General features: G+C 33.0%; 2 protein-coding genes and 1 long non-coding RNA gene across 5 annotated transcripts; 1 reads left to right on the top strand and 2 right to left on the bottom strand.

Annotated features, from left to right (window-relative positions):
• Window positions 1-3,006: 3,006 nt before the first annotated feature.
• Window positions 3,007-6,023, top strand: LOC114758246 (uncharacterized). Of its 3 annotated transcripts, none has more exons than XR_003741763.1 (4): window positions 3,007-3,400; window positions 4,038-4,122; window positions 4,716-4,834; window positions 5,985-6,019. It is a non-coding gene; the product is annotated as an uncharacterized LOC114758246 (long non-coding RNA). The 3 variants fall into 3 exon arrangements; XR_003741761.1 differs by having other exon boundaries at window positions 3,008-3,400; window positions 4,716-4,817; window positions 5,985-6,023; XR_003741762.1 differs by lacking the exon at window positions 5,985-6,019 and adding an exon at window positions 5,112-5,505 and having other exon boundaries at window positions 3,008-3,400; window positions 4,716-4,817.
• A 1,218-nt stretch (window positions 6,024-7,241) lies between these two features.
• Window positions 7,242-9,357, bottom strand: LOC114758287 (NAD(P)H-dependent 6'-deoxychalcone synthase-like). Its single transcript, XM_028947319.1, has 4 exons — window positions 9,019-9,357; window positions 8,443-8,686; window positions 7,809-7,988; window positions 7,242-7,665 (listed from the first exon to the last, which is right to left on the bottom strand). The coding sequence occupies exons 1-4, from the start codon at window positions 9,330-9,332 to the stop codon at window positions 7,480-7,482; spliced, it is 924 nt and encodes a 307-aa protein (XP_028803152.1). The 5' UTR covers window positions 9,333-9,357; the 3' UTR covers window positions 7,242-7,479.
• Window positions 9,358-12,079: 2,722 nt separating this feature from the next.
• Window positions 12,080-14,725, bottom strand: LOC114758288 (non-functional NADPH-dependent codeinone reductase 2-like). The gene is made up of 4 exons (XM_028947320.1): window positions 14,298-14,725; window positions 13,671-13,914; window positions 12,894-13,073; window positions 12,080-12,547 (listed from the first exon to the last, which is right to left on the bottom strand). The coding sequence occupies exons 1-4, from the start codon at window positions 14,609-14,611 to the stop codon at window positions 12,362-12,364; spliced, it is 924 nt and encodes a 307-aa protein (XP_028803153.1). The 5' UTR covers window positions 14,612-14,725; the 3' UTR covers window positions 12,080-12,361.
• Window positions 14,726-23,721: the final 8,996 nt, after the last annotated feature.

Here is a 23,721-nt window from a genome sequence, read left to right as displayed (position 1 = left end):
TACATTTCCCTATGTAAACTTATAAATAGATAGTGTACAGTATACATATGTAAGCTCTTAAAATAATCAATGCAATGAGTAAATCATTTTCTCTTTCTTCCCTTCGCCTCTCTCACTTTATCTCCTTCTTTCCTTCCTCTTGTACACTAATAAACACCCATGAGGCACTTAAGGAAATAAAATAATCCTTCTTACCCTCATTAAAAGCATCACCCACATCCTTCTCCCCATTTATATTCAGCAGCGGTGTGAGGAAGTAAGGAGCCGAAGAGGAAGAAGGAGATATTTTCTCTCGCGTGCAAACAAAGTTTAGAACTTCTGATCCATATAAGTTTTTCCTCTAGTTGCTGTGTGTTCGTAAGATGATGATTGTAACATCCTGACTTTTGGACCTAGAAGTATTAGAATTAGCCTGAAATAGGTAGGCTACAGATCTTTTTTGGTAGAAGTTTTAGAGGTTCCCTAGAAGGACATAGGGATTATTAGGGATTAAATCAAAAAGAAAAACTTTTCTGAGACTGAAAAAAGAGAAAGATAGAGACTCCAATTAAGTCTTGAGGCCCAATAATAAGAAATAGAGATGAATGTAGGCCAAAGGTTATGCTAGAGGCCTTAATGATGTGAATTATGGGGTTAAGCCAAACCAAAAGTAAAATCATAATTTTGCAAAGTTTTAGGCTGAAAAGGACAGTGATAATGGAAAGTAGGCCTAAATACTTTAGAAAAAAATTTTTAAAAAAAGAATGAGGTCTAGAGGGTGGTATGAGGCTAAAAATGATGACAATACCCCTGGAAGGAATTTGTGGAATTCCAAGATTTTGGCTAATTTTGAATATTACCAAAAATTGAATTATTTAAAATACAGGGAGGCCTCAGATATTTGGACAAAAATGGGAGAAAATACTGGAGAAATTATCACAAGTTCTAAAATAATTTTGTCCCCAGAAAGCGAAGAGGTTGGCTTTAATAGAATTTAAAACATATTTATATACTATCCGGGAAAAGTCAAAATAAACTATCTAGAGGTTGACTTTTGACTCAAAAAAAATTAGAAAAGTTCCCGTGATGAATATTTTATTGGTACCTAGAGACAAATTCTCAGAGTCGTGGACTGGTAGAAAGAATTCGGTCAAGTTTTCTTCTAAGTAAATATTATTAATTATTTTAATGGAAGAACAAGGGAAGAGCATTACTTCCCCTTTAGACATGTTATATAATGCCATGTGGACTTATTTGAGAGACAAAATGGTGCCAAAACATGTCTCAGTAGTTCCGGGTAAGTTAGGGCTGAAAAAGTACCCGATACAATACAAAATAGTAAGATAGGTGGAGGAATGCTTAGGGGCTATATTTTGCACGAATTTTGCATTAATTTCCTCCCTATTTTAATGTCATAATAATGAGGGGACATGCAAGAGACACGTGTACGATTAGATTAAAAACACATGGCTTGATGATGTAAGCATGAAGTAAGCAAGATGAGGTAAGCATGATGTTATGAAGACACATGTCACAACAAGACAGAGAGGGAAAATGAATGGCCAAGATTTAATCTTGCAATTTCAAAATCAATGGCTAGAATTTGTTCATAAATTCTATAAATGCCCCTCCCCTCCCCTCATTTTTATCCTAAGCCTATGAAAACTATAAGGAAACTCTTGTAAAATGAATTCTAGAGAGAGAAAGAGGAAAGAAAAGAGAAAGACCAAGTGATCCCATGCAAGATCAAGCTCTAAAACAAGGTATGTTCATGGTTTTTGATGTAGTTTTCACTATCCTTGTTATTGTTGAGCTTGGTTATAGGGTTCAATGGCTTTTGGGAGCTTGAAACCTTGGGGGGTATGTTGCATGAAATTCCTAGGTGTAAGGGAAGATGAAATTGATGTTAGAATAATGTTTAAAAGCTTGAAAGAAACACGAATCAAGTAGTTTCATGTTGAAATTGGTTAAATTTCATGATTATGTAACTTAAGTAAGATTTCAGCCGGAGCTGGTTCTTGGGGCTAACATTGGATTTTGATTATTCCAATGTGTTTAAAATAAAAAATTGTGTGGGGTAAATGTGAGAAAACAAGTTTGGAAACGTTAGAATTGAAAATGGAAATCTTGGACCCTATGTGCATATTGTTTGGCCAACTGGAATTCAAATGAAATGAGTTAGATTTTGATAAATCGAATCCCATATTTGGATTCCTCATAAAAAATTGAGTAGGAAATATCAAAGAGAATGATTTTAAAGGCTATGAAAAAGAAAGTGAAATTTAAGGCTAAAGAGGAACAAGTTTAAGAGTTAAGATGGTTAATGGTTTTTCATGGTCTTAATAGATTGGATAGTAATGTGTATTGTGAATTTAGGACCATGAGACACAAAAAAAGAGAAATGACAAAGTTGTTCAAGCAATCTTGATGGTTGGGAAGTAAATAGAGTAAAAAGAAAGCTTAAGGATAAATGATACTGAACTTACCCTTCTTGCACTAGTACAAAATACCAATATAACTACTATTTTTTGTGTATAAGAAACAAAAGTTGTATGTTATGTAAATACTTTTCGCTTCTGGTCTGCTTCGACCTAACGCCATAAGGGTACTTATGGCTTCTGTTCAATTTTAAACAAAAGCCATAAGTATTCAAAATAATTTTATTTTGTTTTTGATATAATATAATAGCATTATGGAATAAACGACACAATATTACTTTACTTATATTTTTATTTAATTCATGCCGTTAAAAACTTTAAATTTTTTTTAATTTAAAAAATTTGGTTTTGATTGGTCTTTTAATTTTTTTTTTCCACAAAGGGAAAATTTTTATGAGAAATTTGCTTTTATAACTTATTAATTAAAAGCTTGATTTTTTTTAAAATTAAAAAAGATCAACTTACAGCATCTGGTCCATAATGGACCAGCTACCGTAGCATAGCCATAGCTACAGTGTCAGGCCCAAGTTGGGCCTGTCGCAATAGGTATTGAATTTTTCACCATAAGTCTCTTAATTAACAATTTAACATTTTAGCACCAGGCATGCCCTAGCTCTATCCCCTTCTCGCTACCGTGCTCCGTTGTCCATTCTTCTTGTTCGAAGTTCATGGATGGTCTCTATTGGTTGTCTCTGGAATCATCTTCCCTCATTCTCACCTTCCTCTTGTTCTGTCTTCTAGTTGGTTCCTGTGTCTCACCGGAATCTTTTTCCGTCAGTCTCGCCTTCCTCTTATTCTATCTTGGAGCTAATTCGTGGGTTTCCATTGGGTCTCACTGGAATTCTCTTCCCTCAGTCCCTCCTCCCTCTTGCCTTCGTATTGTTCCATTTTCAAGCTGGTCCATGGGTCTCTGATGGGTCACCCCTTCTTCTTTGTTCTACTCTCTTCCCTATCAACAGCAATTGGTTTCAAGCTTTGGGCCTGTAAGTTTTTTGCTTTTGCTAATCATTTTGGATTCTTGTTGTAACTTAAAATAGTTTATCAGTTGAGGAATATAGATTGTTCTATTGAAATTTGTTTCTTATTTTTGTTAAAATCTTGTGTTGAAGTGTGGCAAGTCACTGCCATATTTTTTGCCTCTAGTACCAATTAATTTAACAAATAACAATTTTTCAAATGAAATTATTTAAGGAAATGGAAACATGATGCAAAAATGGAGTTGCTGCAATGAAAAAATATGTATGTAACTATTGTTGTTGTTCGAATGGATGACAAGGAAAGTTGTGTGGGTGAGGTTTGAATCTAGAAGTTTCATATTTAAAGTTGAAAAGAGCAATATATTATAATTGAATTAATGATTAATTATATTAGAGCATCAAACTAAAGTGATGAAGACTAATGTATATGTGGGTGCATTGATAAACCTGCAATGAATTAAGAAAGCCACTGATCAAGATGAGTGCCTATGAATCATGGTAACTCTGTCCTTCCTCTCAATGACCATTTAGATTTTAGAGAATGAAATGACAACAAAATCACATGCTATTAATTTTTTTTAATTAAATTATTGATGATGATGATGATGATATGTGATTTTATTGACTATTTCTTCTTATTAAGTTTCCTTCCTTGACTTGAAGCCTATCAAGTTGAGCATTGAGGAGCAACCTTGGTGGCTGTGACACATTATGTTTCTTCTTATTAGGTTTCTTTCCTTGACTTAAAGCATGTATTTTATTAACTGTTTCTTCTTATTAAATTTCCTTCCTTCACTTGTAGATCCGATTGTAAATATTCTCTTTTGCTTATGTGATCTCCTGGAAATCATTGTAGGCTGGTAATTTCTGTTTGATTATGTAAATATGTTGCTTAAGTTAGATTTTCCCTTTCATATTTGATTTTGTTATCGGTTAGGTTAAATTAATACTTGGCTTCTTATGATAAATCTATTTGATTCCTTTCAAGAGTTAATATGCATATTATCTATCTGATATACTGGGATAGTCAATCATTGCAACCTAAGAATTACCATACTACTTTGTACCAGTCGACAGCAACTCTTGATTCGATATTACATTGAATATTGCTAGTTCTTGAAGTATCACATAACAGTATTCAAGCTAGCTTCTAATCTTATCATTAATTAATGATCTTTGGAATAAAAACGAGAGCTTATTCTCATTATTCTAATAGTTAGCTTCAAATCTTATCATTAATTAATGATCTCTGGAAGAAAAACCGGAAGCCTATTCTCATTATTCTAATGGTTTATTATTTTCCTTTTCTATGATGTTGAAGGATCTACTATTGTAAAACTTGAGAAATCTGCTGGGCAAGCTGAGAAGTCTTTGAAAAGGAGGAGGAAGAATCAATACAGGGGAATCTGCCAATGTCCATATGGTAAGCATTAAATAAAGGTTGGTTTTAGGCTTTACTTGTTTTGTTAGAGGAAATTTACTAGAATTTGCTTTCTAGTTGAGAGCTCTACAAATACCTGAAGGATCAAACAATTTATCGTTGTCGATACTATTGATACCATGTCAACTTTATATCTAATACTTGGTGTTTTTCCTCCCTTTTTAGTAACAATTAAGAAAAGCTTCATTGTTAAAAGATGATGCATTTGCCTTTCTGAAAGGTGACAACTGTGATGATTTTGTGACATTTTGTAGTTTCTCTGATGCACTTTGTCAGGTACTTAATTATCTTTTGATAAATGAATATCTAATATTCTTCAAGTCAAAAAAGAACAAAAATGTGGTATGCAAATATTCCAATGCGATATTGCAAGGGAAGTTGATTGGTGTGCCTCGTGGATTATGCTTCTAAGGGTTAAAGGATCTCTAGGTTGAAGCAGTGCTCTTCCCCCATGAAGTGAAGAAAAGATTGTAGCCAAATGACTATTCTCTTCAGTATATGGTGTTTTGTTAACTATTTATTTGGTTTATTTGGTTTAACTGTACGTATATGCTATGCACTTGTTTGTATTTAATATTACATAAAGCTGGTTGTATATAATAGCAGCTTCTTGAGTGGGAGGTTAATATTTTTTTTTTTTTGAAAAAAAAGGCCACCTACAGCTTCTGTTATAAATATAACAGAAGCCATAAGTGGGTACCTATGGCTTCAGTTGCTTTTAGAACAGTCATCATAAGTGCTAAAACATACGGCTTCTGTTCTTTCATAACAGAAGCCGTAGCTGATACCTTTCGCTACTATTGTTTCCACTACAGTGTATATACAGTAGCGAAAAGCTATTTTTAACAAAAGTCAACTGTGTTATTTTGTACTAGTATTGTGTGCTTAATATGCATGCTTGTGTGTTGATGTGTATTATGTTGTTTGAAATGATATGAGATGTAAGTGCTAGTAAGATGCTCTGTTTCTTTGATGTTTTCATGGCCATGCATGTTATGTGAAACTTTGAGCATGAGAATATGTTATAAGTAAGCATGAGCTAGGTTAAGTAAGCATGTCATACACTTATATCCATCTTACATGCATTGATGGTAATGTTTGCTACTGAGATTCTCCCAAATCTCACCCTCTCTTAACCAACCATAATAGGTGTAAAGAGCATGGGAGAAGAAATCAAGAAGTGAAGCAAGGAAGAGAGGAAAAGAATTTAAGAAATGTATTACATTACATTGTATAATTTGTATGTTAATATATGACATAAACATGCCACTAATGTTATGTGATGATAAATAATGATGATGGTATGTATAATTGACTATGATAATGTATGAGAATAGTTTATGGATTAATGGAATGAGATTATGCGTGGAAAAAATTAATTATGAATTGTTAATACAAGTTAGGAGAATAAATCATCCCTAAAGGAGCCACAAAATGGTGGTAGCTAGAGTGGAAAGAAAGTAAATGATCAATTCTGCCAATGAAACTTATTATGATTAAAGCACACATCTTTAGATTTAAAACAAGTGGTAGATTACTTAAAATAGATGTGTGTGCTAAAAGTTATGCTTGATCAAAATTAGGGCAGAGAAACTAGAAAGTATAGTTTTAACCAAATAAACAGTAAACTTCAACAAATAAACTGTATGAATTGGAAAGGGTTGGGTCCATTTTTATATTTTTCTCTTGTAGAGAATCCAAAGAGCTTCAAATAGAATTTTGAACTACCTTAATATGGTTTTTTATAATTAGTTATTATTTTTCAAAGTTGGACTGAAAATCTGGAAGCTAAACAGTAAACAGTAACCCGAGTACTCAAATACAAATTTTCAATCCATGGGTTTGTTTTGTGATCTACTTGAACCGTAATGCTTCCGAATGCATACTTAAGAGGGTTTAAGGAAGGATGTTTCAATGATGATGACTTAAAAGTCTGATTTTCAAGAGAGAGAAGGAGCAACATAGTGAATTACAAGTGTGTGCGCCAATGTGTGTAATAGGTTTAAATAAAAATGAAGATTTGTTGAATGTGAATTGTGAAAATTTGATCATATTAATTTTGGATCCTTTAAAGTAACTTTGACATCCCATATTAGCTTTAGAGTACTACAAAAAAAACATCAAATTAGTGACGGAATTTAATGACAAAATTTCCCTCACTAATCAAAATTAGCTACGGATTAGTGATGGATTAATGACAGAATTTAGTTAGCAACAAAAATTTTTTGTCACTAATTCCACCGTCACTAACGAAATTCAAAATTCTGTCACTAATTAGCAATGAAAATTAGTGACAAAAATTTTCCATCACTAATCCATCACCAATCCCCAATTTTTTTGTGGTGGATTACTTTTAGAATGGCATTTTTAGTAGATCGAGTTACACACATACATGTGCACGCATACTTATCAATATGATGACTTTTTTTTTTTGGTGGGAAAAATAAAGTCACATCTTTATTTCAAGCTTCACATAGATAAGCACAAACACTATATAAACGACGTATAACCATGGTTCATCAATGGACAAGGCAAAGAACCACTATGTGGGAAGAGAAAGACACTTTAAAAAAAAAAAAAGATGGTAAAAAAAATTGCTATTCTTATGATGTGATTTGGAGTTGATGAACGAAGTAATTAAGCATCAAGCAATGTATTCGAACAAAGGGTGGTCCTGATGTAATCTTATTTGTTTGATTTGACTGATCTTCTCCAAATCATTTTGTGTAAGTGACCAATCAAATATCTCTAAGTTCTGTTTCATTCTCTCTTTGTTGTAACTCTTTGCAATAAAACCCACTCCTTGCTCATGCAGCCATCTCAGAGCAACCTATATTATATCACACCAAAAGAATTGCATTTAATGGAAATAGTATAATTAAACAGTTCATTACTAATAATAAGATCAGCATCATGAAGAAAGTAAAAGCCTCAAGCAAAATTTAAAAGGGAACTTGAAATTAAAATTAAAACCTGAGCAACTGTTTTGCCATGAGATTTAGCGATTTCAACGAGTATTTCATTGCCCAGAATGCGATTGTCACCCCGTCTTGTACCTACAGCCCCAAGAGGAGAAAATGCAGCTATAAGTATATCCTTTTCTTTGCAGTATTCTCTTAGCTCCTTTTGTTGACATGTAGGATTCATTTCCACCTGTATGATAAAAAATAAAAAATATATATTAATTAAACTTCTCTATAAACATTTCCTTTTGGGAAAATTATATTCAAAATTGGGATTATGGGCTCATTGACAAATATATTTGGACAAAGGACTTGGACTTCAAAAGATGACAGAAAAGATGCGGAAAAACACAGAAGAAAATATAAGCAAAACATGAAAGATTGCCTGCAATTTGAAGGTCAAAAGTCAAACCTGTGGTGGAGCTAGTGGGGGGTTTAATTTTTCCTGAATATTATAAAGGTATTTTACATTTTAGTGCCCCTAAGAAGTAAGAAAGATATTTTAACTTCTCTTCAACATTTTCTTTTGACTTGTTAAAGTCAAAAGTCAAACCATGTGCCATTTTAAGAGTCACCACAAACGATATCATGAAAGATTACCGGAAAACTTGTACCCATCAAGTTCTAAAGATTGAAATTCTTACTTGATTGAGGCAAGGAGGAATTGACGCCACTGACAATAAACTCTGAAGTGTCCTCACAGGGAAGTTACTGACTCCAATTGATTTTGTGAGACCAAGTCTTTTACACTCTTCCATTGCTTCCCACACGCCCTTTATATCTAATTCTGCTATGTTATCTTCAGTTGGGAAATAACTGTTACTTTCAGGCTTTGAACTGATGGGCATGTGGATCAAGTACAGATCCAGATATTCCAGTTTCAGTAACCTGCATATACACACATCCCACATGTTTAAGTAAAAAACATTCAGTTAATACCATTGTTAGTTCTTATACTTTAATCAAATTTTGGTTTTAATCCTATAGTTTCATAAAAATTTGGCTTGAGTTTAACTGCTGGTGCCCATACTAACGAGTTTAGTTTTTTATTCTTATACTTAAACTTAGACGGAGTCCTTTTCAAATTAGAGGAAGCAAAACAAACTATTTGAAACTACAGGGGGCGAAGACCTAAATTGGATTAAACTGTAAGGACGAATAATAATATTAATCAAAAAACATTTAAGAGCCTATTAAAACAGCAAACAGTTTGAGCTCACCCAAGAGATTTTTGAAGAGCAGAAACAACACGATCAGGTTGGGCATCAGTGAACCACAGCTTGGAAGTGATGAAGAGTTCATCTCTTGACCCAATAAGGCCAAGTTTGAGAGCTTCTTCTATGGCTTCCCCTAGTGGCTGTTCTGTCCCATAAAGTGAAGCAGTGTCAAAGTGTCTATAACCTACTTTGATAGCCTCTATGACCGCCGTCTTGGTGATCTCGCCGGGACTTTGAAACAAGAAGGTGCCCATGCCAATCGCCGGCATATGGTGGTTGTCGGAGAGAACCAATGTTGGGATGTTGTTGTTGGACATGTTGTACTTTGACTTGAACTGGGAGTTTTGATTGATCAAGCTTGAGAAATATTGTCATTAAGGAATGCGCTTATATAGAATGTGAACAATGCTCATAGAACTTGGTGGGCAAGGCAAGCAACGTTATTCTACTGGTTGATTCATTTTAATAATGGTATTATTGACCAGTAGTGACGGCTTGAGTCTTATTCGTGAGCTTGGTCAGAACATCTTTTTTCCTAAATAAACCAATGAAGAGATATCATATTAATTAGCAGTATCTTAATTTGTACCTGAGGGAAACTGTATCCTTTTGTTTATTTTTCTGATTAGAAAAGGAAAAAAGTATTACAAAAAGACAAATTTCTATCGTTAATGCTGGTTTAACTCCCGGCCCCCATGCCTTGATAAGCTAAATATTTTTTTATGTAGTATCTTGATATCAAATATTACCAAGTCAAGTTTAAGTTTACTAGGACCCTACAAACGTCAATTTCTGTTTTTCCTTCCCCGCCCCCTGGTTATGCAGTGCTAAAAGTGGATCTCGCTTTAGGCCTCCCATGTCCTTGATATAGAGACCAAATATATATATGTATTATCTTCAGTCCTAATTGTAAGACCTCATATATAGATTATAAACGAGATCTTATAACTAGGATTAGAGGTAGCATATAGTATTGAGATCTAACATTGCCGAGCCAAATTTGAGTTTCATTTGACACCAAACCTTTCCACTTCTCTGATCATCCGCTTGCCCCTGCTTCTTCATGTACACCATTATAGTTAAGATTTAACATATTGTAAAAAGTTAAAAATATATTTGAAAAAATATTTTAATAAAAATACAAAGAGGTGATGAACTATTTAGATAAAATTTTATTAATTTAAATTTATCTATATACATGATTTGTCCGTTGATATAGAAATTGAATTTTTTTATATGATATTACATCTCAACTATTCAAAGTTGATATAAAGGTGAGAATAGAAAAGTTGACAGAAGTGTACCACAAAAGAAATGGAGATGTTCCCTTCCCCCAGGGACTGAATGTCATTTTCTGTTGGCAAAATTGCAAAAAAACAAAAAAATTTAAATAGAAAAATTATAAATAGGGACCCATGACAATATTAGTATGAGTTTTGACAACAATAATATGGGTTTTAATAATAATTTTTGTGAATGGGTCATTGTGTGTAATTTTTCTATTTTGGTGGTCTTTTTTGCGATTTTTTCTTTTTTCTTTTTTTGTTTTTAATGGAGTTCTAGAAGTGGATCTTGCTTTCGGCCACCATGTGAGATTTTTTTATAGGATTAGGTCTAATTTTACCCTTGATCTTATTTTTAAGGTATATCTAGTACTTTAATCTTTTTAGTGGTACAATTTTAGCCATAATTTTTTTAGTATAATTCCACTACTCAAAATTGCATTATTAAAAAATCAGAGTACTTTTTTGTGAATTAAGCATGGTTTCTAGAGCCAGATTGGATAGAACTGTAAATTAAATATAGCATATGAGTAAAATTGCACCCAGAAAAAAAATCATGGTAAAATTTAACTACACCACTAAAATTGCCAATTGTTTTTTTGAATTTCTTAACTCCTCTTTACTTAATTTTTTTACAAGAACGTATGAGTAATTTTCCCTTCTTACTAGTCCAGTAGCCCATTTTGATATGTAAACCAAATACGGCTCTTTTAAAAACAAAAAAAACAAAAAATCTGACGATGTTGTGGAATGCTGACTGATTTCTTGAAATCGAAACTATAAAAGAACATGTACAAATAAAACATAGTTTCGATACATGAACAAACCAATAACTTATGTAATTCGCGCAACTTGCGTTGTATGTATGACAAAAGAAAGACTCTCCCGGTCTTTAATATAAGATCCGTTTAACTAATTTGATTAGATTAAAAAAGTTAGGTAAGTTAGTTAATTATAAGAAAAGTGACACATTTTTTCTAAAACACCATAATCATCTTTCTTAATACCCCCTCTCTTTTTTCTACTTGATTATGGTTGAGAGAGTATTCATAGGAATAATTTAGAGAAAATTGATAAATATGAGAAATAAGTCTTATATTTAGAAACAAAACCAACTCAAGAATTAGGTCATATATTAAGGATCGGAGGAGTACTAATTAAATACAGTAAAAATGTTTATGTGGCCGGTAAATGTGGGGTAATATAAAAGATAGAGACGTAGGATTAAAATCCTCCTTATTATATATTTTGCAAACATTTATAATTTATAAACATAATATTACCTTCAGTTTTTAGCATAAGAACTAGATAATTAATTTAGAAAAATTAAACAAATTAGTTAGGTTGGTTAATTATAACAAATGTGTGTTAACTTCCCAAAATTACTTTTTTTAATCATATATATTGGAGCTAACTCCCATCATTAATAGGAATATTTTGGAGAAAACATTATCAATTTAAGAAACAAAGTAAATTGATGCCTCATATTTAGGACCAAATTCAAGCTCTAATTAACTCTTATATTAAGGACAAGAGGTATTTATCCAGTCCGTAATGTAGAACATAATTGGAGAGTTGACCTATTTCACATGTTTATCAATTTTTTTTCCAAATTAACCCTATTGATATTCTTCCAACAATAACAATCAAGTATAAGAGGGAAGAAATTAAAGAAGATGCTTAGAGTGTTTTATAAAAAAAAAAATATCATATTAACTAATTTAACTAATATTATTGATTTATACAAATTAATTAATTAGATATTACATTAAAGACTAGAAAAGCAATAACCTTTTTTATTGGTAAGAATAATAAAATCACATCATTATTCCTTCATAGAATCACAAAACAAGTGTACCGAAACGTTGCAGCACTCGCAACTGTACAAAATCACATCTTTATTTGAAGCTCACAATAAATATAGGTACGAACACTATTTATGGGCAACGTACAACAATGGTCTATAACCACTTTATGGCAAGATTAAGACATAAAACAGAAACAAAATGTTAAAACGAAATGGCTCTTATGATGTGACTTGGAGTTTAAGAATGATGTAAGCATCAAGCAATATATTCGAACAAAGGGTTCTCTTGATTAAATCTCATCTGTTTGATTTGATTGATCTTCTCCAAGTCATTTTGTGTAAGTGACCAATCAAATATGTCTAAGTTCTGTTTCATTCTCTCTTTGGTGAAACTCTTGGCAATAAAACCAACTCCTTGCTCATACAACCATCTCAGGGCAACCTATATTACGCCAAAATAGTTGCACTTAATTAATTGAAATAATATTATGAATCACTTCATCACTAAGAATTAAGATATATATTAATTAAAAGGTTAATGCTATTTTTAGTTCCTAAAATTTGATGCTTAAAGATTTTTGGTTCCTGAAGTAGCATTTTTGGTCCGTGAAATAAGATTTTAGAAACCAAAAATACTGGTTTTAAATTGAGGAACCAAAATCAAAATAAAATAAACATTTTATGAACTAAAAATGATATTGACTTTTAACCAAATTAACCAGAACTAGCATCATGAACAGGGTGAACACTTCAAAATTTTAAAAGGAACTTGAAATTAGAATTAAAACCTGCGGAACTGTTTTGCCATGAGATTTACCAATCCCAATGAGTACTTCATTGTCCAGGATCCGATTATTGCCCCATGCTGAACCTGGAGCCCCCAGAGGAGAATATGCTGTTATAGGTATACCCTTGCCTTTGCAATATTCTCTTAGCTCCTTTTGTTGACATGTAGGGTTCATTTCTACCTGTATCAAAGAAAAACATTTTAACTTCTCTTGAACATTTGCTTTTGGAAAAACTGGGATATTAATGGCCAATATTTGGGAAAGATTATTAGCTGCATTTATTTTTGCCCAGTAGATCCTTTCTCGAAACATGTCATTAGGTCCTTAATCCCAATTTTACCTTGCTTTTTCATTAAAGGTCAAAAATCAAGCCCACTCACGGAGCTAGTGGGGGCTTTTTAATTAATTCCTCAATATTATAAAGGTATTATACATTTCAGTGCCCTATAAGTCTATGCAATTTTAACATTAGGTAGAAAAACATGCTCAGTGATTACTGTTGATATTGGAGAAGTCAACACAAATGGAAATTTGTCAGTCAAAGGATAAATAACAAATAGACTTTCAAAATCTGCAAATTTTGACATAACCAACTGTACGAGACAAATTTTAAAAGTTCGAATTTTTGGGTACACCAATCTCATAATATTTCAATCCAAATATCAATTGATTTTTTTTTTGTCAAGAAAATCTAGCTAAAGAGTAAAATTTCTCAACAAGATTGCAAATGTCCCCATCTTAATCCCAATTTTCCAAATTAAAGATTGAAGATCTTACTTGATTGAGACAAGGAGGAATTGTAGCCACTGACAATAAACTCTCAAGTGTCCTCACAGGGAAGTTACTAACTCCACTTGATTTTGTGAGACCAAGTTTTTTGCACTCTTCCATTGCTCCCCACACTCCCTTTATGTCTAATTCTGCTATGTTCTCTTTAGATGGGAACAAACTGTTGCTCTCAGGCTTTGCACTGACGGGCATGTGGATCAAGTAAAGGTCTAGATATTCCAGCATTAGCAACCTGCATATACAGACACACACTTCACATTGTTTGTGGATAATTGCAAGTAAAAATCTCTGGGTTAGTACCATTGTTAATCCTTATGGTGTATTGAATTTTGGTTTTGGTCAATGTAGCTTGAAATCATTGGTTTTGGTCCCTATAGTTTCATAAAGATTTTGCCCAAGTTTAAAGATTGGTCCCTATATTTTTAACAGTCTTTCGTTTTGCTGATCTCTATATTTAAACTCAAACCAAATCCTTATGAAATTATAGGGACCAAAGTCAACTATTTAAAACTATAGAGACCAAAACAAAAATTAGATCTAACTGCAAGGACTAATGATGATGTTAACCTAAAAACTTTTGAGAACCTAATTAAAAAGCCAACAGTTTGAGCTCACCCAAGAGATTTTTGAAGAGCAGGAAGAACACGATCAGGATGAGCATCAGTGAGCCACAGCTTGGAAGTGATGAAGAGTTCGTCTCTTGACCCAAGAAGGCCAAGTTTGAGAGCTTCTTCTATGGCTTCACCTATTGGCTGTTCTGTCCCATAAAGTGAAGCAGTATCAAAGTGTCTGTAACCTACTTTGATAGCCTCTATGATTGCCGTCTTCACGACACCGCCGGGAATTTCGAATGCGCCGGAACCTAGGCCGATCACCGGCATACGGTCGTTGCCGGAGAGAACAAATCTCGGGATGTTGTGGGCGGGCATGTTGTTCAGTGACTTCTCAAAGGTAATTGAGGATAACTGTATTGATATTCAGGCTTTAGAATTTGATTGTGCTTACAAAGGATTGGCTATTGAGTCGTATTGATTTGACTAATGATCCTGAAACATTAATTGGATTTTAACTAATCGGATAAACTAATGTCTGATTACACAGGGGGGGAAAAAAAAAAAGAACTAATGTTTGGTGAGGAAGACAAGCAACCTTATTCTACTGGATTATTAAATAGAATAAATACAATACCCGGCAACCACGACGAATGATATTCATGTGTTTTGGTCAAAAGTCTTTTTTTGCCGCCATCGTGTTTTCGTCAAAAGTCAAACATTATAAACAAATGCGCACAAGTCACTTTAGCTCCTTTATTAAACACATATTACCGTTGACTTGGATGCTCTACATCTAATTCATTAACTAGGGCGATTCCATTAATTATTACGTTTTCAAATTTATAGTTTAATTAATTAACTCAGGCGATACAGCACCAAGTCTGCAACAAAAATCCCCTTCAATTATCTTTCAGAATCTGTATAACAGATCGGCTTTGCTAATTCTACTTAAACAAAATTACTGAGGCAAAGGGATTGCTCATGGAAAATTAATGCCTAGATTTAATTTGACAAATCCCTCTCCCCATGGTCGTTGGCACCGGATTGGAGCTACCACCAGAACCATCACGGGCAATATTGGCAAAGTAGTTTAGGCAGGGGAGTCCTCAAGTGTATGATTCAGTGATGATTCAGATTGAACATCATGATTATTAAGTATTTTGTTGTACATCTTAACATGAAGGATGTGAACAAAAGTGTTGAGTTTCTTTAGGGTGACTATCAAGTGTTCATAATGAGTCATGTAATAGTTGATCATGTTCTGGTAATGTTGAATGGCTTGAAGAATAGTTTCAAGCATAACGGAGAACATTACAGCAGGAAAAATAGTTGGAGTAGTGGTTAGAAGGTTTTGAGAAGAAATTATCGCACTTTGAAGAGAAAACTATGGTTTGAGAGGGGGTGATAATATTCTCTCTCCAGTGCTTTTTCATCTTTATTTTCTCTCCTCTTATTTTTTTCCTCTCAACTTTTCTTCTCCCACCTAGACAGAGCATTAAGCATCCTCGGCTGAATGGTGATATAGGGAGGATAATGATGAGGTCCCAAAATGTCCCAATAACAACTGAGCAACGAACTGTTGTCATTTCCTACACTACAACTCATCATTACATGCCTTTTAGTTGCTATTTGACTTCTGGGTGAGTAAATCTATTTTTTAAGACTTTATAATAGTTCCTCCTATACACACTACCAAAAAATGATTTTCAAAGGCAGTGACAATAAAAGTCGCTACTAAAAGTATGACTTTCTCTTGTGACAATTGCAATCATCACTGAAAGTCAAACTTTCAGCTGCCATAATTAAAATTGCCGCTAAAAGAAAGTGACTTTCAGCGGCAACTTTAATTGTTGTCACAAAAAGTCATACTTTTATTGAAAGTCTGAGTTTCAGTGGCGATTTTAATTGTTGCTGCTGAAAGTGTGGCTTTTTATAGCAATTTTTTTCTCACTAACAAATATAATTTTGTCGTTTAAATATAATATTTACTTCTCAAAACATTAAATGTATCATTTTATCATGAAAGAAACAAAATAAGGTAATGATATTTCATTTTCACAGGATTTATGCTTAAATCAATACTTTAATTAAAATGTCTTATACATTTACAATTATATACTATATACATATAAAAATGTTTTATTGTTTTAGTGTCTACATAAAACCAATTGTTCTACCAATTTAATAGGTAAAGTTTAATATGTTATATGTATGTATGCATGTTTGCGTTTTGCTGCTCCAATTTCTTCATTCTTGCACATAGGAAGAAGGAAAGACATCATATGAAAAAGGAAAAATTAATTATTTAATCCTTATACTTTTTAAGAATTCGCGACTCACTTCTTATAGTTTAAGTCATCACGATTCGCTCCTTACTCCGTCTTCCCCGTTCATCCCTAACTAGAATACTGAACAGTGAGTCAGTGACCAGGCGTACCACAGCAAAAATGTCACTCCTCAATTATCCCTCCTCTTCGCTTTTAGCAGCAACACATTTCTATTCATCAATACATCCAAGTCTCATATTCATTTAACTTGGAAACCCATTCTTATTCTCAAGAAATAAACATCCCACGTAGGATATGGATTTGGTTGATGCTTGCTCTTTTTTTTTTTTTGAGAGAAACAGAGTATTCAATCTTTTGCTATCACGTCGTTATCCCTCCCACGTGAGATATGAATTGGGGTGATTCTTGCACTGTTTTTCGTATAAACAAAGGCTCCAATGGCAGCGACCTGCAATATAATGCCTTGTGCGAGTGTTGAACGTCCTCTATCCCTCCCACCCACATCTCTGTGCTGCATCAAATTTGAAGAACAAAGGCCTTGCCTTTATGGGTACATGAGGGGCCTTAACCATCCTATCATTTACTAGCCAAAAGTATTTGAAATTATCTTTGGATTCTCAGAATCTTGTCTACCATATATTGCTTTGATTAATGATTTCTCCCTTACTTTTACACGTTTAAGATTTCTTTATGTCATTGTTATTTAACAATATCGTCTTTGTTCTTTGAGTTTGGTACAGCACAAAGACGTGGGGGATAAGGGCGTGATGGCAAAAGATTGAATACTCTGTTTCTCTGGGAAAGGGGGAAAAAAAACAAAGCAAGCATCACCCAAATTCATATCCCACATGGGATGTTTATTTCCTGAGAATAAGAATGGGTTTCGAATTTAAATGAATGTGAGACTTGGATGTATGGATGAATGGAAATGCGTTGGTGCTGAAAGCGAAGAAGAGGAGTGGGATAAGTGAGGAGTGACATTTTTGCTGTGGTGCGCCTGGCCAATGACTCACTGTTTAGTATTTTGGGTAGGGATGAATGGAGAAGATGGAGTAAACTATGAGGACTGAGTTCTGATAAGTTAAACTATAAAAACAAAGTCACGAAGTCAACGAAAGTATAAGGATTAAATAATTAATTTTTTCTATAAAAAATATTCTTTTACACCTCAATCCAAATATTTTTATTGATAAGATTAGAGATATAATTGGGAAAGGGTCTCCCCTCTTTCCTTTCCATTATCTTCTTTCCTATTCTTTTTCTAACTCTTGGAACAATGTTTTAAAGGTTCATATTTTAATTAAAATTATTATTAAAAGTTAAATAACAAGACTAAATAAATAATAAAATACAAATAACAAAATTAATTTCAACAATGTACAAGTGACAGAAAAAAATGACTTTGAGCAGTGATTTCAATTGTCATTGCAGAAATTAAAGTCATACTTTCAACGGTAACTTTTTAAAGTCACTCCTAAAAGTTTGAAGTTTGAGTTTCATTAGCGATTTTTATTGTCACTGTTGAAAGTCACACTTTTAGCTCTCACTAACAAGTGTAATTTTTTTTGGTTGAAATCTAATGTTTAACATCTCAAAAAATTAAATATATTATTTTATCATATAAAAATAAAATAAGGTAATGATATTCTATTTTCATAAGATTTATGATTAAATCAATACTATAATTAAAATGTATTATACATTTATAATTATATATGTATGTATGGGGGTGTTGATTTTTATATATGTGTTTGTGTGTTTTACTACTCCAATTTCTTTATTCTTACACATCAAGATTGGAAGAAGGGAAGAATATTAGGTCATATAAAATTCACTACAAAAAAATATGTATTTTTTAGCGGTTAAATTATGACATTTCTAGTGGTTTTAACCACAATGAACAACATTTGTAGCGGTTAAACAAACTGCTAGAAAATCAAGTGTAAGAAATAGTTTTCTAGTGGTTAAAGGAACCGCTACACAGTATGGTTAAAACACCAAAAACTTTCTAGTGGTTATGCTAACTGCTAGAAAAAAAAAAGCAGGCACAAATAAATAAGACGACATTTGCAATGGTTAAAAACCACTAGAAAATTTTAAAAATATTTGTAGCGGTTACAGAAACAGCTAGAAAGTTTTAGACGAAATCATATTTTGTCAAGAAACAAAATTTTCATATTGGCGCCAAAACTTTCTAGCAGTTTATAACCACTAGAAAGTTTTAGACGAAATTACATTTTGCCGGGAAATGAAATTTTCAAATTGGCACCAAAACTTTTTAGCGGTTTTTAACCGCTAGAAATTTGGCGCTAGGTGAAACCAAATATAAATCTTGCAAAAAAATTTCCTCTTTTTTTAACTTTTCTGGTGGTTTTAGAACTACTACAAAGTTCATTCCAAGCAAAGAAAATAAAATTCAAATGTTTCATTATTAAGAAATATAATATTATAAATTAAAAAATCATTAAATAGATTATATTGGAGAATTTTTGTTAATATTTATATTTACCAATGTATTACATGTTATATATTTGAATTTTGAGATCAATAATAAGTAATTAAATTATGATTGTGTCAAATGAATTGAATTGAATTTAATAAGATAGTTGAATTGGAGATAGGATAGTTTATAATATTGAACCTTAACTCTTATATTGAAAAGTGGTTAAATTAGTTGAAGAGGACATGACAAATGTGAAAAAGAAAAATTTAAAAGAAAAAAATAAATAAAAATAAATAAAAGAAATTAAGATTTATAAAATGAATACCATTTTACCATATAAAGAAGAGGAAAAAACTACCATATCAGAGAGTAAGAAGAAAAGAGAGAATTATAAAGAAGAAGAGAAGAGGAAGGAAAGGAGATGGGGTAAATGAATGAGGAGGTGATATGGTATTTATAGAGATCAGCGAGACGTTTCTAGCAGTTGTTTACTATTTGCAACAGTTTTATGCATTTTGTAATGGTTTTGCAGTTTCTAGCGGTTCTGTAACGGCTACAAATTGCAATTTTTTTCTTTTTAAAAACTGAACCAATTTGATTTTGTACATATTTATTTATGAAAAACAAATTGCAGTTTCTAGTGGTTCTGTAATAGCTATAAATTGTAATTTTTTAATTTTAAAAAACTAAACCAATTTTAATTTGTACATATTTATTTATGAAAAACAAATTGTAGTTTCTAGCGGTTCTGTAACCGCTACAAATTGCAATTTTTTAATTTTTAAAAAATTGAACCAATTTTAATTTGTACATATTTATTTATGAAAAACAAATTATTTAAATGATAAAATTTTTTGAAACTGCTAATTTTTTATCATCATCCTGCCTAAAAGGAGATATTAAAAAATTATTGTTAGAATTATAATATATTTAGAAAAAATTAGTAATCAGTAGTTAATTATTTAAATAATTTAAGAAAAGACATATACCTGATAATGGCCAAATTATCATCTCTTTGAGGAAAGAAGTTTTCAAATTCGTGGGTTGGAAGGATTTGCTGTCCTAAGTAATGTCACCATCACCCATATCATAAAGATCTTCTGGCTTGAGGTGAACGACCATATTTCAGTCTTTGTTTTTCTCATCCTTGACGTAGTAAACCTAGTGTGTCTTGGAGGCAAAAATATATGGCTCATCGTCTTCAGATTCCCCCATATGAATGAGTCTAGAGAAATTAATAGAAGTGATGCCCAAGTGGTCAATAGTGAGTCCTCGTGAAGTTTTTATATTTTCCTAGGAGCACTTGAACATAGTTATGGTGAAAAGCTAGTAACTTAACTCAACAATGTCAATTAGCTTTCCACAGTAAGTGACGCCTCCAAAGCACATATCGCGGTTACTGCTGCTAGCATAACATCTCGTTCTGAATGTCCTGCAAACTCCAGAGTTTTGTGTGAGCAATCCCTAATCACGTCTAACCGTACAAAACTTGAACACGTTCACATTATACACGGTAAACCTTCGTGCATGGTCTAACATACTGAAGGTAAAAGATTTGAATTCATTTGTGTATGGGCTGTTGTTATTACATATTCGACGTGTGAACCAACTAAGAAACTCTGTATGGACTCTTTTATCAATGTTAGCAGAACACGCATGCCCTCATAGCTACCACCTGAGGTAATTTCTAAACTCACTACAATGAAGTGTAATTTGTTAGAAGAGTCAATGAGAAAGAAATATAAAGTGTGAAAGTTAGTGAGCTTATATAATACTTACTGCATAAAGGGTTCAACTTGGCTACAATTTATCAAAACATATCTGTGTGCCTGGAGTTTCTCTGTTGGAGTGAGTCTGAAGAATTCATATCCTCCAACTGGTTTCCTGACAAGAGGAAATAAAGTTGACATGGAAGGACCAGGAGGAGAATCATCTATGTGACGCGGGCGGTTAAAAGATGTCTCAATGTCATCAAAAGACATTGAACAGAAAGTTAGGACCTCATCTCTGGAATAACCTTCTGCTATTGAGCCCTCAGGCCACGCTTTATTCCTAACATATGATTTTAATTTTCTTAAATACCTATAGGTTAATATTCCATTAATAATTGTGAGCAATTGAAATAAAAATGTCAAATTTAAAGAAACAGGGATAAAATGTAATCTAGTACCTCTCTATAGGGTACATCCATTGATATTGAATAGGGGCAACAACTTTTGCTTCTTAAACAAGGTGGATAGTTAAGTGAACCACGACAGTGAAGAATGAGGGAGGAAATGTCATTTCCAAGTGACAAAGTGTAAGAATTATTTTATTTTGCAACTGATTGAGCTTTTCTGGTATCAATAACTTCGCACACAACTTCTTGAAAAATGAACACAATTCCACCAAAACCATTAATACATCAGAAGGAAGTGTGTTTCTGAAAGCCAATGGAAGTAATTGTTGTATAAGAACATGGAAGTCATGACTTTTTAACCCAGTAACCTTTCGAGCCTACAAATCGATACACCTTGAGATGTTTGCTAGAATATCTATCAGGTACTTTTATGTTCTTCAGCATTAAAAGGAAGATATCCTTATTTTGCTTCATCAAGGTGAATTTAGCTGGTTGACACTTATCGTTTTCATCAGGCCAAGCCTCTTCACGAATATTCTAGGCCTGAAAATATTTTCTAGCTACAAGATTGTCTTTGGACTTTCCAGCTTTGTTGAGCAATGTATATAGCACATTATCGCACATATTTTTTTCAACGTGCATAACATCCAAACTGTGTCGTAGTAAATTAGATTCCCAATAAGGAAGAGTGAAAATTATGCTTCTATTTCGCTATTACATAGGTTGCGCATCAGATGTCCCATGAGACTGTCGTCCCTTTGGTTCGGGATCCACATTCTTGCCAAACTCGACATCAACATCTTCTAACTACCATAAAATATCCACACCAGACAAAGTAACAAGAGGATCTCTCTTTCCCTGTTTTCCATCAAAGTGAATCCGTTACAATCTAAATCTGTGCTTGGAATCGAGGAACCGTCAATGTCCTATTAAGCACCACTTGTGATTGTGTGAAAGGCGACATGATACGGTGTCAAAATTGCATTCAGGGTAGGCCAACCCAGTATGCACATTCCAGCAGGACAAAGTTCTCAAACTGAGAAAATCACTTATTGTCCACATCAAGACTGCACAGATATTGAATAATTGCTTATTATATGAGTTATATGTCTCAACATCATTCATTCACAGGCTGATCAATTCATGTATCAACGGTTGTAGGTACATGTCTATATCATTTCCTGGTACTTTTTTTGCCCAGAATGATCATGGAAAGCAAAAAGGAGCTATGTTTCATGCACATCCAAGGTGGGAGATTGTATGGAATTAACACCACCAGCTCGATACTATAACTTGTGCTCATATTTCCAAAGGGTTTAAAACCATCGGTTGCCAATTTCTAGGGTCACCGATAAAATTTGGAAATATCGCATCAAACATTTTTTATGCCTCTGAATCTCGTGGGTGTCTTAACCTACCATTTGGATTTTTCTCAGTCACATGCCACCTCATGTGCTTAGCTACTTTTGATGACATATATATTCTTTGCAACCACGGTTTCAAAGAAAAGTATTTAACAAAAGAATGTATTAAGAATTTCAAATATCAAATATTTAGAGACAGAACAAGTAACATATTATAATGAATTGTACCTTAGAATTTTGACTGGTTTCTTCTTTTGCTTTTTCCCTTTCCGCACCGACTTATAGTGTCACATCCTGAATTTTAGGCCTAAAAGTACTAAAATTAGCCTGAATTGGGTAGGCTACCAGACCTTTTTGGTAGAGGTCCCAGAGATTCCCTGGAAGGACAGAGGGATTCCCAGGGACTAAATTGTAAAGGGAAAGTTTTCTAGGACTAAGAAAATAGAAAGTTAGAGACTCTAGTGAAGTCTCGAGGCCCAAAAATAAGAAATAGAGATGAATGTAGGCCAATAGTTATGTTGGAGGCCTCAATAAGGTGAATTTTGAGGTTAAGCCAAACCAAGGACAAAATTGTAATTTTGCAAAGGTTCGGGCTGGCAAGGGTAAAAATGAAAATTATGCCTGAAAATCCTAGAAAAATCCCAGAAAAAGGAAAATGGTAGGTTAAGACCTAAACACTTCAGAAAAATTTCAGAAAAATAGGAATAAGGTTCAGAAGCCTATATGAGACTAAAAATGACAGAAATGCCCCTGGAAAGAATTTGTGGAATTCCTAGGGTTTTGACTCATTTTGAATATTATTGAAAATAAATTATTTAAAGTATAGGGAGGCCTTAGATAATTGGAAGAAAATGGAAAAAAATACTTGAAGAATTATTACAGGTTTTAAAAATAATTTCGTCCCCAAAAAACGAAAATGTTGGCTTTAATAGAATTTAAAGCATATTTATATACTATCCAGGAAAAGTCAAAGTCAAAGTCTAGATTTTGACTTTGGACTTAAGAAAAATTAGAGAAATTCCTTGTGATGAATGAATAGTATTGGTACCTGGAAATAGATTCTTGGAGTTGTGAACCAGTAGAAAGAATTCGGTCAAGATCACACCGAAATAAATATTATTAATTATTTTAATAGAAGAACAAGGGAAGAGCATCACTCTCTCTTTAGACATGTTATATAATACCATGTGAATTTATTGGAGGTAAGACAATAGTACCAGAACATGTCCTAGTGGTCTCGGTTAAGTCAGGACCTGAAAAAATACCCTATA

This window comes from Neltuma alba, unplaced genomic scaffold, assembly GCF_004799145.2.
Source record: "Neltuma alba isolate B1F8T4 unplaced genomic scaffold, ASM479914v2 tig00010684_pilon, whole genome shotgun sequence".
Taxonomy (NCBI): domain Eukaryota; kingdom Viridiplantae; phylum Streptophyta; class Magnoliopsida; order Fabales; family Fabaceae; genus Neltuma; species Neltuma alba.
Note: the sequence above shows the minus strand (reverse complement) of the source record. Positions and strands in the feature narration are given on the sequence as shown.